Source organism: Lactuca serriola, chromosome 4 (assembly GCF_051521515.1).
Source record: "Lactuca serriola cultivar US96UC23 chromosome 4, Lser_US96UC23_V15, whole genome shotgun sequence".
Classification (NCBI taxonomy): domain Eukaryota; kingdom Viridiplantae; phylum Streptophyta; class Magnoliopsida; order Asterales; family Asteraceae; genus Lactuca; species Lactuca serriola.
The window spans coordinates 81315558-81335305 of NC_136411.1; the positions used below are offsets into that span (position 1 = coordinate 81315558).

Sequence of the window (19748 nt, forward strand, 5' to 3'; positions counted from 1 at the left end):
AGTACGATATAGAAAGATCGGTTAATTATTCTTTTCTTGATACTGATACAAAATGTTTTGTTTCTAATTTGAATAAGTCTATTGAACCTAAGAGTTATAAAGAAGCTTTATCTGATCCAAATTGGGTTAAGGCTATGAATGAAGAAATGGAAGCTCTTCATAGAAATCATACTTGGGAAATAACTAATTTGCCAAAAAACAGAAAACCAACTGGTTGTAAATGGGTTTTCAAAATTAAATATAAATCAAATGGTGAAGTAGAAAGGCATAAAGCACGTTTGGTTGCTAAAGGTTATACTCAAAGAGAAGGAATAGATTTTGAGGAGACTTTCTCTCCAGTTGCTAAAATTGTTGCTATGCGTATTATTATTTCTTTATCTGTACATAATTCATGGCCTTTATATCAATTAGATATAAATAATGCTTTCCTTTATGGTGATCTCACAGAGGATGTTTATATGTCCCTTCCTCCTGGATATTTTTCTGCTAATGATACTAAGGTTTGTAAACTTACTAAATCATTATATGGTTTAAAACAAGCACCTAGGAAATGGAATGAGAAGTTGTGTGCATCTTTGTTTTTGTGTGGTTTTCAACAAAGTATAAATGATTATTCGTTGTTCATTAGGAAATTTGAAGGTACAACAACTGTTTTACTTGTGTATGTAGATGATTTTATAATAACCGGTAACTGTGAAATTGAATTAAAAAGAGTTAAGGATTTTATGAAAACTCAGTTTTTGATTAAAGACCTTGGTATTCTTAAGTATTTTTTGGGAATTAAAGTGGTAAATATTGATAATGGCTAATGTTTAAATCAAAGAAAGTATTGTTTAGAGTTGTTACATGAATATGGTATGCTTGGGTGTAAACCTGTAAATACACCTTTAGAGACAAATTTTATGATTAATACAGATGAAAATGATAAGGGTAATGTTCTATTAGATAATAAAACTGAGTTTTAGAAACTTATTGGTAAGCTTATATATCTAACTGTTACTAGACCTGATATTTCTTATGTTGTTCAAGTACTAAGTCAATTTATGCACAAACATAGGAAATCTCATTTGAAAATTGCTTTTAGACTTCTAAGGTACTTAAAAAGAGTTAAGGATTTTATGAAAACTCAGTTTTTGATTAAAGACTTTTGTATTCTTAAGTATTTTTTTGGGAATTGAAGTGGTAAATATTGATAATGGCTTATGTTTAAATCAAAGAAAGTATTGTTTAGAGTTGTTACATGAATATGGTATGCTTGAGTGTAAACCTGTAAATACACCTTTAGAGACAAATTTTATGATTAATACAGATGAAAATGATAAGGGTAATGTTCTATTAGATAATAAAACTGAGTTTTAGAAACTTATTGGTAAGCTTATATATCTAACTGTTACTAGACCTGATATTTCTTATGTTTTTCAAGTACTAAGTCAATTTATGCACAAACCTAGGAAATCTCATTTGAAAATTGCTTTTAGACTTCTAAGGTACTTAAAAAGAGTTAAGGATTTTATGAAAACTCAGTTTTTGATTATAGACCTTGGTATTCTTAAGTATTTTTTGGGAATTGAAGTGGTAAATATTGATAATGGCTTATGTTTAAATCAAAGAAAGTATTGTTTAGAGTTGTTACATGAATATGGTATGCTTGGGTGTAAACCTGTAAATACACCTTTAGAGACAAATTTTATGATTAATACAGATGAAAATGATAAGGGTAATGTTCTATTAGATAACAAAACTGAGTTTTAGAAACTTATTGGTAAGCTTATATATCTAACTGTTACTAGACCTGATATTTCTTATGTTTTTCAAGTACTAAGTCAATTTATGCACAAACCTAGGAAATCTCATTTGAAAATTGCTTTTAGACTTCTAAGGTACTTAAAAAGAGTTAAGGATTTTATGAAAACTCAGTTTTTGATTATAGACCTTGGTATTCTTAAGTATTTTTTGGGAATTGAAGTGGTAAATATTGATAATGGCTTATGTTTAAATCAAAGAAAGTATTGTTTAGAGTTGTTACATGAATATGGTATGCTTGGGTGTAAACCTGTAAATACACCTTTAGAGACAAATTTTATGATTAATACAGATGAAAATGATAAGGGTAATGTTCTATTAGATAATAAAACTGAGTTTTAGAAACTTATTGGTAAGCTTATATATCTAACTGTTACTAGACCTGATATTTCTTATGTTTTTCAAGTACTAAGTCAATTTATGCACAAACCTAGGAAATCTCATTTGAAAATTGCTTTTAGACTTCTAAGGTACTTAAAAAGAGTTAAGGATTTTATGAAAACTCAGTTTTTGATTATAGACCTTGGTATTCTTAAGTATTTTTTGGGAATTGAAGTGGTAAATATTGATAATGGCTTATGTTTAAATCAAAGAAAGTATTGTTTAGAGTTGTTACATGAATATGGTATGCTTGGGTGTAAACCTGTAAATACACCTTTAGAGACAAATTTTATGATTAATACAGATGAAAATGATAAGGGTAATGTTCTATTAGATAATAAAACTGAGTTTTAGAAACTTATTGGTAAGCTTATATATCTAACTGTTACTAGACCTGATATTTCTTATGTTTTTCAAGTACTAAGTCAATTTATGCACAAACCTAGGAAATCTCATTTGAAAATTGCTTTTAGACTTCTAAGGTACTTAAAAAGAGTTAAGGATTTTATGAAAACTCAGTTTTTGATTATAGACCTTGGTATTCTTAAGTATTTTTTGGGAATTGAAGTGGTAAATATTGATAATGGCTTATGTTTAAATCAAAGAAAGTATTGTTTAGAGTTGTTACATGAATATGGTATGCTTGGGTGTAAACCTGTAAATACACCTTTAGAGACAAATTTTATGATTAATACAGATGAAAATGATAAGGGTAATGTTCTATTAGATAATAAAACTGAGTTTCAGAAACTTATTGGTAAGCTTATATATCTAACTGTTACTAGACCTGATATTTCTTATGCCGTTCAAGTACTAAGTCAATTTATGCACAAACCTAGGAAATCTCATTTGAAAATTGCTTTTAGACTTCTAAGGTACTTAAAAAGTAGTCATGGAAGAGGAGTAGCAATAACTAAATTTGGTAAGTTTGAATTAAAAGGGTATGTTGATGCAGACTGGGTTAAATGTTTGACTACTTGGAGGTCTGTATCAGGATACATGGTTTATTTTAATAATTTCCTTATATCATGGAAGAGTAAGAAACAGTTTACTATTTCTAGATCTTCTACTGAAGCTGAATACAAAGCAATACGGTCTGTTACTTGTGAAATAATTTGGGTATTAAAAGTCTTGTTTGTACTAGAAGTTAAATAACTTGTTCTAGTTTCTGTTTTTTGTGATAATGATTCAACAATTAAGTTAGTTCTTAATCCTGTGTTCCATGAAAGAACAAAGCATTTTGAGCTTGATTTGCATTTTGTTAGAGAAAAATTTTCTAATGGTGTTTTAAAATTAATTAAGATAAGTTCTTCTGAACAAAATGCAGATATTCTTACTAAATCCTTGAGCATAAAACAACATGATTTTCTGTCTACGAAAATTGGTCTTGTTGATATTTTTAAGAAAGAAAAATAAATATTTCGATTGAGGGGGGATGTTGAAAATAATAATAAAAACAATCTCATATTTATTTATTAAGTTAATTAAGGGTATATTGTGTACAAAATATGTTTTCTTGGATTAAATTGTAAATGGAGGGAAGGAAAGCACGGATTAAGGTCTTGGATCGGGTTGGATCCGTATTTTGAGAATCTGATATAAAAGAAGAGAGAGAGTGAAGACGTAGATGATCTCTCATCTTCCGGTTCATACGATTAGGGTTTTCTCTCGTTTTTTCTCTCAATCTTTGATCATCTCGTGATAGTCTGTAATGTTTTTCCACCTTGTTTTGTTATAGATGAGTTGAATATCTCATTCTGGTGTAATATCAGTTGATCTGATTAGGCTAGGCTTTGAGTGATAAAGTTGTGAGTGTAGATTAGGGTTTATGTAGTGAGGTTTCTTTTGTAAGTATATGAAAACCTTCTGTTTCTTAATTCTCAAATGATATAAGAAATGAAGATGTTGGGAAAATTACTTTGTCGTATTTGGAGTTCAATGACCATTGAACTCTTTAATGAGAAAAATGAAAGTTTTAATTCTTAAATATTTACTAAAAATTACATTTTATAACATTCTGTTGAACTTTGTAGAGTTCAATGCATTGTAGAAAAAAAAAAAATAGAGTTGTATGGATTGTAGAATGATGATGTGGCAATATCCATTAAACTCTATGGAGTTCAATGCATTGTGGATACCCTAAATTTGAAAGTGTGTTTGATGATTATCACAAATTTCTTGAAACCTAATTAAAGGGTAGAAATATATATCCGGAAAAGTGAACTTACATGACACTTCACATATCCATGAATTTATTGATTATCAAAATTAAACATCCTATTTCGCATACCCATTTTCTAACAACAATCATTTGGGTTTAATTAACCTTGGGTAAGCTGTTGTTCAAAAAATAGTATATGATGTAAATGAGACAAATAAACGGTATAGACCATTCGTAGGTGTTTCCTACTCACCTGTCTTACTACCACACTAGACCAATTATGCGGAGACATATAAGTAATTAAGACAAATAAAAAAGTTAGGTGATCTTATTGTATTTGTTTGGCAGATCTTTTCCCATTATCCTTTATGAAGCCAGAATAGCTTATAAGTTATAACATTTAAAACCATCGGGCACTCTACTCTAACAGTAAAGAGTTAAGAGCCCATAAGTGTGGTTTTAGATGGTTCAAACTGGACCTTTCTTCCTATCGAAACATTATTATAGTATCCCTGTTAGGAGAAGGCATTTTATCCTTATTTACAACAGTAGGAATCGAAAGAGTACCAAAGCTCAAGAAAACCCATATATAGATTTTACAACTTTGCATGCTACCCTACAAATGCATATATAAATGTATATATACACACTTCAAAACAACTGCAGCATATTTCCTTGACAGGATGATCCTGATGTAGCTTTAAAATTTTCTTTTAGGCTCGATACCTCACCAGAACTACTACTCGAACACGACCCTTTCCATTTCTTTCCGTTCAAGCTTGATTCTTGGCAAATTTTCGGCATCGATGTCACAAGTCGAGCTGGGAAGTTCAGAAGAGCCTTTGCACCTCTCATCTCAAAGGCAGCCCTGTCGTAAGCCAACGCAGCATCCTCAGCTGTTTCAAAAGTCCCCAACCACACTCTTGCGCCATGTCGCTTGGAGTCACGGATCTCTGCTGCATATTTACCCCATGGACGACGCCTTACACCTCTGTAATGTTTGCTCTTGTTTATGACACGAGTTGGGTCAAGGGTACTTTTGGAAACACCAGTAGCGGGATTTCTGGCTCCAAGGCCATCAATGGCTTCAGCCTCGTTAATGACTTGATAGATGAACATATCCTGTGAATCGTTCTCGTTCAAGGGTAACTCATGAACACTAGAAGTTGGTTCCATTTGTCTTTTTTCTTAAAGCTGGGAGTTTTTGGATACTATGAGTCGTTGAATCTCCTATTTAAGGCTTTGTGTTGATGTTTTATAGAAGTGTTTAAAAAACACAAAAGGAGCAGGTTAGGGTGGCGTTCTAGAAGCATAATATCTTGTTGGGTAAAAGGAAGAAAATTCCATAGGTTGGTGTTTGAATACTACGTCAGATTTGGAAAATTGGGTCAAAGAAATTGTACAACAAACCTGATTTCAAATACTTATCTATAATATGTTTTTTTGATATGCTAATATTTTAATCGGTTTCAATGATATACTGATGTTCCTATTTGAAATTAAAGAAAACTATTGTGAAGTGGTTACATCAGAGTCGATTTGATTTCTAGCAATTGCCAAATTATTTATTGGTTGACCTCCATCCATTTTGTTAGGGGCCATACAAATTTTCTATGTCTTTGTATAAATTAAATTACTATAAACGATAATTTAAAAAAAATTCAAATTTAATCCCTTAAAAGTAAAATGGGGAGGCGGCTAATTTGTTAATTTTGGTTCCCACTTCAGGAATTTAATACAATACAAACACGCAGACAATTCAACCGGTTCTAGTCTTCTAGACTTGTAGTTGTAGAGGCGACATCACCATCGAAATTGGTAAGCCATGACGTCATCCATTAGCTGGGACCCGACCAGTGGAAATATAGATTGCCATATTAATTAATTTAGAAATCGAACAACATACTATAGGATAAAATGCATAAAAGTTCTATGTGAAGCTCAAAGAATTTTCCGAACTGTCCGAACAATAACTATGTAAACTTGTCCAACAATCATATATATAACGAATGAATTTTTGAACAAAACTTATGAAAAACATCGATGCACACTACACGAAACCAAGTCTTTAGCGGCGACACAAGTACCGACGACGAGAGCTTTTAGCGGTGACACTACCATTTGTCGCCGCTAAAAGTCTTGGTCGCCGGTAAATGTATCACCGGTAAAGGTTTCTCACCGAATCTGCGTTTTCCCCTTCTAATAGATCTTGGTCATTCGATCGAGTATCTAATCAAACGGTTGGGGCACTCTTTTCTGCACAAACATAATACTGGCGACATTCGTGTTGCCGCTAAAAGTCTAAAAAGTCGCCGCACAAACCTAATACCGACGATATTCGTGTCGCCGCATAAACCTAATATCGGCAACACTCTTATCCGGACAGCTTTTCGGCAAAACTGTCAATTGTCTTTGACTCTTGGATCTTCAAGCGATCGAATTCAGCATTTAGAGTTTGTAATCGGGCCTCTTTTACACGATCAACACCTACATATCTTGCTTTAATTGCATCCCAGAGTCCTTTAGCAGTCTCCACATTTCTAATTTGCATAATCAAAGTCTTCGGGATCGACTGACATAATAGCCCCATCGCCAGGTAATCTTTCTCTTCGTTCTTCTCAGTTTCTGGATCGATTACAGTCCATGCTTTGTGAATCTGTAACACTAACTTCATTCTTAGTGCCCATACGGTGTAATTTGTCGAATTGAGCATGGGACATTGTACTAAAGTGGCTCCGATTTCTTTATCCCTCACCGGAGCACCTCCTGAAGCCCCTTTACATTCTGCCATGTCGACCACCTTGTTCAACATGTAAGTTTCTTTTTGATTTCCAAGCAAAGCGCTCTAATACCAATTCAAGATCTAATTGACACACAATTAATAAATAAAACTCTTTGATTAAAGGAAAATAACTCAAAACCTTTGTGTTACAATTGTGAATTCTTAATCCTAAGACTCGATTAAGACATATATATATATATATATATATATATATATATATATATATATATACCGACTTGTATTAGACTATATTTAGGAAACTAAGAACCGACTTGTAAAATAGTTTCCTAAAACTTTGTTGCCTAAATTGGATTGGTAGATCCTTAAACATAGGATTCCAACAGTAATTAAACATCAAATTCATTATTGATATATGTATGTATATGTAGGAAAATAGGAAAAAAAAAACATAAAAATATTGAAATCGGTTGACCCGGTGGTTGAACTGGTTAAACAGGAAACCAATCACTGGTTCAACTAAAAAACCGGTTTTTAAAACATTGGAAAAGAGACCCACTAAGAAAGCCATAGAATCTTCCAAAATATCGAATGAGCCTGTGATATGAGTTTACTTCCATAATTATAGGCTTTAAATTAGGTATATGATTAATTGATTAATGGAAATAATAATTATATTATATAAAATGACTATTTTGCCCCTAGGTCATGATTGGTCCAAAATTTGTCACACATCCACACAATAATTATAGTTTATATATATATATATATATATATATATATATATATATATATATAGGAAAATCTCCAATAAAATCATAAAATTTTGGTCCGGTTTACGTTTTAGTCCTAAACTAATTTTTTTTATGAAAAAGTCCTAAAAACCGGCAAAAGCTTGCATTTTACCATTTTTGACCGGTTGGAACCGATAACAATTTAATTTGGAACTATTTCATAAACTGACCCAATATATTGAGACTTCTCCGCAAAAAAAAAAAACAAAATATTAGGACTTTCTTACAAACAAAAACTTTATTATTATTATTATTATTATTATTATTATTATTATTATTATATTAAAAATATAAACAGGTGTACTAATTTTTAAATTCGTTATTATTAATATTTTTAATAATACATGTAAATACAATTAAAAAAAATATATTAAAGAAATTTTTTAAAGGTGAAAGTGGTTGTGATGGTAATGTTTTAAGCATTGAAATCATGAATATATGCTTGTATGTTCTCATTTTGTATATGATCATTTCACATTTCTTATTATTGTTTTCAATTCAGAATATTAACACTTAACAATTTAAAAGAAGTTGCATATTTATAAAATTGTTTATAAATAGTTTAAGATAAAAGAATTTCTCACTTTGTATATAAAATTTTTTAAAGTAGAAAGATTTCTTTTCAAATCCAACAGATCCACTATAAACATTTACAGTGGTTGCCAATATCAAATTTCAAAAGTATTAATTACAATATCTTATTTAATATAAATTAATATGACTAGTTTTGCTTTATCACATTATATTTGCTATTTTTCCAATAAAACCACATGAATAAAATAATGAAAAAGAGCAACACACATGTTGGTAATTCAAATACTTACACAAAAGACATACACGCATAGCACACGCTCACTATTTATTAACAATTTGAAAAATCGATAACTTCTTTTAAATTGTTAAGGGTTAATATTTTGAATTAAAAACAATAATAACAAACGTGGAATGACCATATACAAAGTTAGAATATACAAACATTCATGATTTCAATGTTTAAAGAATTACCATCCGCTCCACCTCCACCCTTAAACAATGTCTTTAATATTTTTTTCATTTAAATGTATTTATACCTATTATTAACAATGTTAATAATAAAAAATTTAAAAAGTAGTATACTTATTTATATTTTTAATAAAATAATAATAATAATTATAATAATAATAACAACAACAACATATTAAATCTAATAAATTAAGTATAATATGTAAAAAGTTAAAAAAAATATATAACTTTCTAAGTATAAGTTTTAATATTGAAATTTAGTTTATATATGATTACACTTTTAGGTTTGATATTCATTTAATCTTATTAACCAAATTATTATCATTATTAGAAAGAAATTGAAAAGTCATGGGAGTTTCAAATAACTATGGTGAAAGGAAAAAAGAATGAGAGTTTCAAATGAATGTGGTGAAAGAAAAAATGATTCATTTATAATACATTATGATATGATATGATATGATGATTTAGTTTTATTCATGAGTTACATACGGATAAAGACCATTGAGACGATTGAGATTATATAGTTTTAATAGATGTATACTTTATCATATAATTCTAAATAATCAATTTTTATATCAACTTGTTATAATACTTATTATATCAAACTTAACAACAATGTCATTGTTATATATTGAAAAAAACATATATGTTTAATTATTTCAATTATATACTTATATTCTACGCAACGCGTGAATATTCGCCTAATACACACACACACACACACACATATATATATATATATATATATATATATATATATTATTTTGGCCTGAAAGTTAAGCCCAGTCCATGAGTCCAAGAGGAATCGACGTCCAGAGGCAGGTGAAGGCATGAGCTCCATATAAATGAAGTCTCTTGAGAATTGCAATCACTAAATCTGTAATACCCTTGAAAACATAGAGTGTGGTATGTGGAGATCGAGGAGTCGATGATCCCTCTAAGGCTCTAAATTGATATCTAATTTTTATTCCTTATTCTTAATTTTTCATTCTACTTCTCTTAATATCTCTAAACCTTCTACCACTTTCAATCGACCTTGTCATATTTTTGTGTTCAAATTTTTTTGAACCTCTTATTATGAGTTCCATGCAACACCTATTTTCCAGAATAAATTGGTTAAGGGCTTAGAGAGATCAAAGGTAAGGTTTTTGGGAAAAAAAACCTTGTGGCACGACATGGTGAATGGAGCACCATGATATGACATGCCTACGCGTGAAACGCATATCTATATGTCTTACATGACGTGGCAAGAAGAAGGCCACGATATGGCAGCGACTATGTAACGCCCGTAGATCTGGGCTAGTCAATTTAGAGACGATAAGCATCAAAAATGACTTTTTGATGGAATATTATTTAGAAGGATTAATCTTAACTAGGTTATAGCATATGTTACAAGGATTCTGTACATATAAAGAATGCCGAAATCCGAGTTATAACGAAGAAGTTATGACCTATCGAAGTTTCGCGACAGAACCGGCACGACGCCGGATGACGTAAAATATGAATTTAAGATAGAATGATATCTACCATTAGTAATCTAAAACAAAAGTTGAATAGTTAGTTAAACCGAAAGCGTACATAAAAGAAACGCCCAAATCTGACTTCGTATGAGGAAGTTATGATTATCTGAAGTTTCGACTTAGCAATATGCAGCCCGAATACTTGATTTGAGATCGAGCGGTTTTTAGCCGAAACAATCTAAACGAGAATCAAAGATCTCGTTAATAGTAGTGAAACGATAAAAAGATAGGCGAAAACGGACATAAGATGAAGAAGTTATGAATTTATAACGGAGTTTTCCTGTCCCGGCCTACTAAAAATAATATATAAGTAATATATTTATAATATATTAAAAATAAAGTCAAAAATAGCCAATGGAGTCAAGTTGTAGAGCATAATCTCACCTACGCGTCGATATAAAGAACGTTGAAAATGGAGTTCGTATGCGAAATTTATGAATTTATGAAGTTCGGGGCGCGAAACCCCAAAACTGTCAGATACCACGACGTGGCAAGCAGTGCCACGACGTGGAAAGTCTTCTGAGACCTCCGGGAGTCCCTCAGATGCAACTTGCGATGAAGCATGCAGTGACGACCAAGCCCACAACGTGGAAAAAGGTGCCACGGCGTGGCAAGGGCAGATTTTGCCCTATAAATAGATTTGAAGGGCCAACCGAGTTTGGTTGCTCATTCTCTCATCTCTCACCCATATTACCTCGATTTACGTGCAAAGAAGTACTCCCGAAGCCCCGGTATCATCCCGAGACCCGAAGTGAGTCCCGAAGCCCGAAGATCCCGAGAAGTGCAATTCCCGAGCCGAAGCTCTGCCCGCGAGGAGCCCAGTTTTTTCGAAGATCTTCTAGATCTACCGAAGAATACTACTTTTACAAGCTGTAGTGTTGTCCAAGCATCGTCTAATCAAGTGAGTGTGTGGTTATTTTCTTCTAACACATAAATATAAAGTATTAGCTATGAAATACGTGATGTGTGTTATATATTATTTGTGTATTTGAGATAGGCTTGGAGTTGATGTTTTTATACGAGTGTTAAATGATTTAAACTGTGTTTGTATTTATATCTACAAAATTGTTGGGTAGAACATGGGTAGATAGAATAGTTGGTGACGATGCGACTTTGTGCCTATTGAGTAAGCCTTGGTGACGATGCGACTTCGTGCCTATTGAGTAAGCCTTGGTGACGATGCGACTTCGTGCCTATTTGATAAACCTTGGTGACGATGTGACTTCGTTCCTGTTGTGTAAACCCTGGTGACTATGAGAAGTAGTGCCTAATGTATGAACCCTGGTGACTATGTGACGTAGTTCCTGTTGTACAAACCGTGGTAGCAAATGGACTTTGTGCCAATTCCTTAGGTAAATCCTTAGGAATGAATGAATGAAGGATAGTGGATTCTTAGGATAAACCCTTGAGAAAATAAAGGAGATATGGGGATGGGTATTTGGGTTGATTGTTTTATAATTGAATATAATAAATGTATTATTGTGGGTTGAAAACCCTATATGCTCACCAGGTTCCCAAGCCCGACCCACTCAGTTTTCTTTGCATTACAGGTAATGGCACAAGGGTATAAGTTAGTGGACTTGATGAGAGAATTTGGATTATAGATCAGTAGTTATAAATAACTGTTGTAAGGTCTATTTTATATTGTTTATGCTTTTGGTATGTATCGGAACATGACATCCCGAGGTTTTATTATTTAATGAAAATACATTCTCTTTGAGAAATGTTTTGATAAATGGTTATCATATTTTGTTTTGGGAACAAATTCCACAACCGTTTTCTTTAAAAGATTAATCTGATTTTAAAAACAAAGCATAAACAAATCGGTCTTTTCTAGCCGTGAAATTGGGGATGTCACAGACTACAACCCAAGCCCACGATTTTTAGGGTTTCCTTAATATTTAAGAAACTAGTCTCTGGGATTAGGGCATCTTCTTCAGCTTCCAACCCTTACCACGAAACCTTAGCCTCCATGAAGATTAGAAACCTTGTTCTCTTGATTTGAATCTCATTCCTTTGATTTTGGTGAACCTTGAGAAGATGGAAGTTCACAAGGAAGTGAGGAAGCAATGAGCTAGTTTGGATCCATCATTCTCTTCAGTTTTCTAAGTTACTTGGAGTATAAAGTTCCCACCTTGACATTTCTTCTTCTTGATTCAAGTTTATGGTTATTTTTGAGTTGTTTTGGTTCCTTCCATGAATAATATTGGAAATTTGAGGAACTCCAGAGCTTGCTATGGCTTTCTAATGGTCCATAGGTTCCGTTGAATGAGAAAAGGCCTTAGTTTGGATGACTCTTGGTCCCATGCACAAGTTGTTCCCCCATTAAGGACTTAATGGACTTAGGGTTGTTGATATAGCCTTAGAATGGAGTCCTAATTGATCAAGTTGGAAACTTTATCCATTAAATCATTAAAAAGAAGCACATATGAATTTTTTGTCTTAGATTTATAAGGATTAAGCACTTAATGAAGAATATAGTAGTTACCCAGTTCCCACGACATGGCAATGGACTTGTTGCGTCGTGGTGGTTCTCTATTTCGCGACTGTTCTGTCATGGTATTCCCACAACGTCACCAGGAGGTCTCCACATTGTTGTGAGTGTTGATTTGGTTGACAATTGACTTTTGTTTACCGCTGACTTTTGTTGACTGTTGACTAGTTTGACTTTGGCTCAAACTTTAAGGAATTGGGTTATTGATTAAGTATTTATTTGTATTGGTGTCAGTGATCAGTTTGTAAGAGTGATTAGTGCAAGGGAATGGGGGTGGTGCTATACTTCCTTGGGTCTTCATTTCATGTGATTCTCCTCACTATACTATGCATTGTAGGATATATCCTTATATGCTAGGATATAGGAGTAGTGCTGTGCTGGTTAGAGTACCTTGGGTCGGTGATCATCTAGTTGAGTGTCCTAAGGGTTGTATGTAGTCATGTAGGATAACCTGAGAACTCTTGATTTAGTCTTTCTTGCATGTTCCTTATTTGATTGTGGCTCTAGAGTGGGATCACACGTTCTACTGTCTATCTCACATCTGATTACATATAGCTACGCGTTTATTAGTGATTTGATAGTAGTAACATATAGTATTGTATGAGGCTCGGTATATTGTAGTGGGTTGTTAGATAGATAGAGTAGTGTAGAAAGTTACATGTCTATATGCTCTTTCTTGATTGCTTGTTTGGTTTACATGTCGATGTATGTGGTTGGTTGGGTTCAGGTGGTCCTACTTTGTGTTGTAAGCTAAGATACCTAGGTGGGCTAAGGGTATGTTGTAGGCTAGGTGTATACCAGTTGTATGATCTAGGCACGAGAGGGTGACCCGTTATGGACTAGAGGCTCAAGGGAGCGATCCAACAATTGTAGGCCTTGCAAGGCGGTCCAATAGACTGTAGGCTCAGTAGAGCGGTTCGTGCATCTTATAGGCCTTACGATGTGGTCTAGGCAGATTGAAGGCTCATGTATGTATGCATAGTATGTGTATGGTGGTGTGTGGTATTTTGGCTTACAGTTAAGGATTGAATGTTTTTCAGGTATTACTGGTGATCGTCTAAAGGCGAACGTGTGACTATAAAAAGTCATCCACAATAATGGAGATTCCGCATGATATATATTACTCTGATTTTCAAACAATTGTATTTTGGAACAAATGAGTTTTCATAACATGGGTTTTATGTAAATGCTGAAATTACGTCATTTAAAAATGAAAAATTTCTTTGTGAAAATGGGACGTTACAAGTTGGTATCAGAGCCCTGGTTTGAGGGATTTGGAAGAATACTTGTGTGAATCCAAACTCGAACTAGGATCAGATAATTTTCACAAAACCTTTTTGAAAACGAACTTTTAATAAAACAGTTCGGTTAGAGACATGGGCTCGGTCTCTTGCGATGTTCTTGTTTTATTGTTGGCTTGGGATCGTGAACATGGACCTCTGTCTCAACCTTGGTTTTACAAGAAGATGTGATGTGTACAGTCAGTTAGAGCCCAAATAGGAAAGTGATTCCCAAAATACTCATACTTGTTATATATGTTGAATTTGATCTTGCTGATATGTGAATTACTAGAAATGTATGCTAGTGAATAGGATAAGGATTCTTTTAGGAATTGTATGATAAGTATTGCTCGACTTCTATGATGCCTTGTAGCCTAGGTAATTGCTTGTTATGTGCTATTTGATCATGTGAATTGCTAAGTATATGTTGTGTAGTTGTATATGGATAGGATTATATAGCCTTAGAATAAGGGACCTAAAATTATTCCCTATTCTTTGTTTGGTTATGGACTTAAGGTAGAGTCATTTATTTGACAGTGTATCTGATCTTGTGTTATATACAACTTGCATGCATAAAGGAATCCAGTAGAGCGGAAGCATGATTGAGGAGAATGCTAGGAGGAGTTCCTAGGAAGTTAGTTGCAGCTCTTAGGAGCATGTGGGAGTTAGTACACCTAGGGGTGGTCTAGTGCAGCGATTTAAGACATTGAGATGAATTCTGAGTCGACTACAAATATGTGTGGAAGGTAGTATGGGCCCGTACTACTGAAAGAATAGGATCCGTATAAGAACCAGAAGGAATCTTGAGGCTATGAAGGAACTAATAGGTAAAGTCATAAATTGTGCTTGAGCGCTATGACTTGATGTTTGACTGTTTTATTGTATGGTGGTCTTTAGAGGTTTAGGATCATACGTTGGAAAACCAGAGAGGGCGGGTTCGAGTGATGAGGAGATTTGCGAGATCATTATTACCAAGGTTGTTGTGGAAATTAGAGGGGCGATTACAGAGATGTTTGGGTCTGTCAAGACCATGTTGATTGAGGAGTTCGACAGGCGCTATGCCGCTGTCGTGGAGGCTGTTGTTGCTGCAGCCACTACAGCCATTACCGTTGCAGGACTTCAGAGAGGTGGGACGATGCAATACCGAGAGTTCAGTAGTACGAAGCCTCTAGAGTTTAGAGGGGGGCAACGATATGATTACCGCTTTGATATGGATATTGTCACACCCCCGAACCAGACGGCGGAAACACCCGGGGGATTGTGCGTGACTTCATCTTGAAATATCATTACAATGAATATAAATGAAACATAACATCATTATTACCATGCATAATATAATACAACTTTCATTGTTTACATAAGGTACAATCTTTTAAATAACATGTCCAAAACATTCAATGTATGATGTTTAACAGTACACAAAACAAAATTCCATATTATTGTTGATTCTTCTGCTTAACGAGTCCCTGAGAATACAAGTTATTTTGAAAACGTCAACATATATAATGTTGGCAAGTTCATAAGTATATTTGAGAAAATGATTTGTATAACTTTGTAATCACAAGAAAATCCTGTATTTTCTTAAAATAGTTTGGTATGTTTATGTCTGATCTTGTATTAATGCATGTGTGTTATTGTTTAATAGAATGTCAAAAGTGATTGCAGAGAATGTAAATAGAATGTCCCCGGACAACCCGATGTTGCCCATAAAAGAAGAATAGTTAATGTTGTTGTACCAACACCGAGGCTGAGTACCAGTGTGAGTAAGTTTTCGAGTAATCCAATCATAAAAGAAAATAGATAATGATGACGTACCAACACCGAGGTGGGGGTACCAGTGTGAGTAAGTTTCCGAGTAATCCTACATAAAAGAAAATAGTCTTCCACAAACTTCATAACGTTAATTCCTCTAATAGAGCCGTCATAACCATACTAAATAATGATAATTTCACCTGTCTTGGTGTTTGTGAACGCCGACTGAAAAATAGAATAAGGTTATAGTCACCCTAGACCGATGTAGTCTAACTGTAGTGAACAGCTCAGGTGTGAGGTGTCATCCCCATATAGATCTATACACAAAACCTCGCTCTCCCTCTAAGAGACTCTGATTATAACTACAGGCTACGATCGAACACTTAATAGGTGTCAACTGACAGAAACTCACTAGATCCTTAATCGAATTTACGCGAAGATAAACGTAGAAAACTCATTCTAGGCCCAACGAACCATGTAAGTGAGTCACTAGGGCATCGGTAAACATGGTCATTTCAAAATCCTAATATGAATGAGATTATATAACATGGGCCCAAAATATATGTAAAATGACAACTAAGGCCCATTTCACATGTAAGGTATTTATAGGTCCAAATAGCATGCAAATAGTATACAAAACCTATCAAACATATAAATGGGCCACTAAGGTCCAATAACCTAAAAATGATCAAAATTAATCCGTTTATTAGTTTATTTTTAGTTTTGGTACAATTATTCAATAAAATAGCATAAAATGCCCACTTTTTGTAAAAATGACGTTCTTGGCCCAATAAGCCAAAAATTTACACTTAAGGCCCAAATTTAGTAAAAATAACACTTTAGTCCCCTTTTTGTCCAAAACTTGTGTTTATGACTAGTTTGTGGTAAAAATAACATTTTAAACCCATTTTTGTCAAAAATAACATTTTTGGCTTGATTTTTGTGAAAACACATATTTTTCTGGTTTTTGGCTTTTCTGACCTAGTTGTTGGAAAATATGTATAAAAATCATCCTAAGTCAAAATTTGGATCCGTACATTCTTGAAGTTTGGAAATTGTGTCTACTTTGTTCAACATTTTTCTCATAATTTGTAATGGCTTCTAACATGTGTGAAATTGCTCACCTTCACAGGCTGGTCCGAAATTATTTCAAATCTGATAGGCAGTTTTGTAAAATTCACCAGAAATTGTAGCAAAATCGTATGATAACGTGAGAGTAGTCAATTTAAAGGTATAAACCTGAACCTTTTGCATGTAAAACAGTTTTGAAAAATATTATCATTAAGGTGGTCAAAACAGTTCGAGATTGGACCAAAACTTTTCTGTCAAGAGCTGAATTTTGAGTTTAGTTTATAAATCTTTGAACACAACACTCATTTTTTCTATTTTAAGTGTATAAATCCCAGATCTACTAGTTTACATGTATTATATGTGATAAAACATACTTTCCTCAAGGTTTTAATGTAGATCCAAGTGATAAACTTAATATTCTTAACATATTTTTAGATTTATGAAGTAAATAACACATAATCAACAAATAAGTCATGAAAAAACACATATTCATGCATATACACATAGATCTACATAAAGAAACTTGTATTCTCCCCCAAAACCAAGTAAAAATCGAAAATAGGGGGTATGAACTCACCTTTGGTTTGTTGGTTCGGTTTTGAAGAAAAGATGATGAAGTTTTCGGCCTTGAACAAACTTTCCTTGAGTGGTTTTCGAAATCTATGAAATAAGGAGGTATAATCCATGGAATATTATGGTTTAAGAAGAGATATTTAAAGAAAATCAAGAAGTTAAGCCATGAATCCCAATGAAAGCTTACCAAGATGATGATCTAGATGGAATACCCCTTGATGATCCACACCAAGTCTCGAAAATATGTATGAAAAAGAGGTGTTCTTGAGAGGATTTTTGAGATAATTTTGAAAAGAAATGAAGGTGGTGGGATGTTGGTGTTGGCTGAGATTTAGAAGGAAGAAAAAGAGTGAGAAGAATGGTCATTACATGGTGAATTGAGGGCCTATTCATGGAAGTATGTGATGTATTTTACATGGAGAACCTCTAGTTAAAGATGAGGTGTCTTCACCACATTATTCCATTTTTTTGTTTTTATGTTGGGCTTAAATTTCATGGGCCCATTAGGAATTTTGATTTTTGTGGGTCCATTTGAGAGTTTACGACCCAATCATCATAAGAAGATGGGTTCACGGCCCATCGTGGTTCATGATAAATAAGTGAGTCATTTTAGGCCCACATGATCCAAAATGCTTTAGTTTAACGAATGTGGGTCCAATTAAAGCCTAAAATCGGTTCCTAGGCCCAAGATGGTGAATTTGGAGGTTTATTGGTCCATTAGACTCAATAAGAGAATCCTAGTCCATAATGAACTTGGGCCGGGATTTCTAGGGTTTCCAACCCTTTTTTTGAACATATAAGATGTATTTGAATGAGCATAAAGTATAGTATTCACTTAGAGTACAAGGTTTTACAATGGATGATGTAAATGAGAATAAAATTTCCTAGCAAAATGCTAGTTGTGACAAATATCTGATGTGGAAGGATGTTTTTACACATGTTCGTGTCCTGAGGACCAGAAAATGAAGTTTGCACTTGACCTTATTCGCTGGAGAGTGAAGGATTGGTGGGATTTTGTGACCTGCACCTTTCCGCATGCAGAGCGAGCCATAATGACTTGGGAACGGTTTTTGGAGATGTTTCAAGCAGAGTATGTCCCACTAGTGGAGAGAGAGAGAGAGAGAGATTGGCACATGAATACTTGTCGCTAAAGCAGAAGACAAAATTTATGGCAGAGATCACAAGAATGTTTATAGAGAGAGTCATCTTCTACCCGGAGTATGCTTCTTCACAGCAGATGCATATGTCGCAGTACTTGAGCATGATCAAGATGGATATTCGAGAGTTCGTGTCAACTCAGTCGTACCGGATCTTGGCTGAGTTGTAGTCAAATGCTAGGAAGATAGAGATTCAGAAGGGATAGAGAATGTTGATTTCATTGTAGAAACAACTGGTGGAAAAGCGGTTCAAGTTTGCAGACTCAAGATCGGGAGCAGTAAAGAGGAGGAGTTTTGGGTGTGGTAAATGTGGGAGGTTTCGTAATGGAAGGTGTCGATCTTTTTCATGTCGCAGGTGTGTCAATGAGGGACATTTCCACAGGGATTATAGGCAGAGTGTGCGGGTTTTTTTCATTGCAACCACGAGGGCCACATCAGAGCTTATTTTCCCCTCCTCATTTTTTATGAAGTGCAGAACCCTACACCTTTAGCGTGGCAGATGCCAGATGGGCGCCAGGGGAGAGATGAGGTGCTTGGGGTCGAAGGAGGAGCCTACTAGCTTGTTACAGAGGATTCCAAGTGGTGGAGAGTGGAGATTTCATATCGGAAAGACTTTAAACCATAATGTAGTTTTCAGCTAGATTGCTCAAGTTCCACAATTTCATGCAGTTGCTTAATCTTCTGATTTTCGCGTTGGGATCATTGCCAATTGAAGGATTTCCTTCCGAATTATCTTAGTTGCAATTGTGTTAGTATTTTTGTAGGGCATCATCGTGCTTAGCGTCCTATGGTGTTAGGAGCTTAGGTCGAGGGCTGCGATAAGGATCTCCTCCTATGTTCTTGTTTATTGGGACTTGAGGGTACGAATCACGACCCAAAGGCTTGAGAGGGATACTTAAGTTTCGCAGGTTCAGCGTATGCCTAATATTAGGTTAAGATGAACTGTTAATGGTTGGCGGATCGGGGAGTTGTTAGTGTATAACGGATCCAGACTCTTAGAGCCTAGTGAGTAAATAATAT

At 34.1% G+C, this 19748-nt stretch overlaps 1 protein-coding gene across 1 annotated transcript; it reads right to left on the reverse strand.

The window, feature by feature from the left end:
- Window positions 1-4653: 4653 nt before the first annotated feature.
- On the reverse strand, window positions 4654-5608 carry LOC145102004 (pathogenesis-related genes transcriptional activator PTI5-like). Its single transcript, XM_079039319.1, has one exon. It carries the CDS (start codon window positions 5519-5521, stop codon window positions 4997-4999), a length of 525 nt encoding a protein of 174 aa, XP_078895445.1. The 5' UTR covers window positions 5522-5608; the 3' UTR covers window positions 4654-4996.
- Between the last annotated feature and the right edge of the window lie 14140 nt (window positions 5609-19748).

What these genes read in the sequence shown, in the direction of transcription:
- LOC145102004 (XM_079039319.1), bottom strand. Translation starts at nt 5,521, where the DNA reads ATGGAACCAACTTCTAGTGTTCATGAGTTACCCTTGAACGAGAACGAT.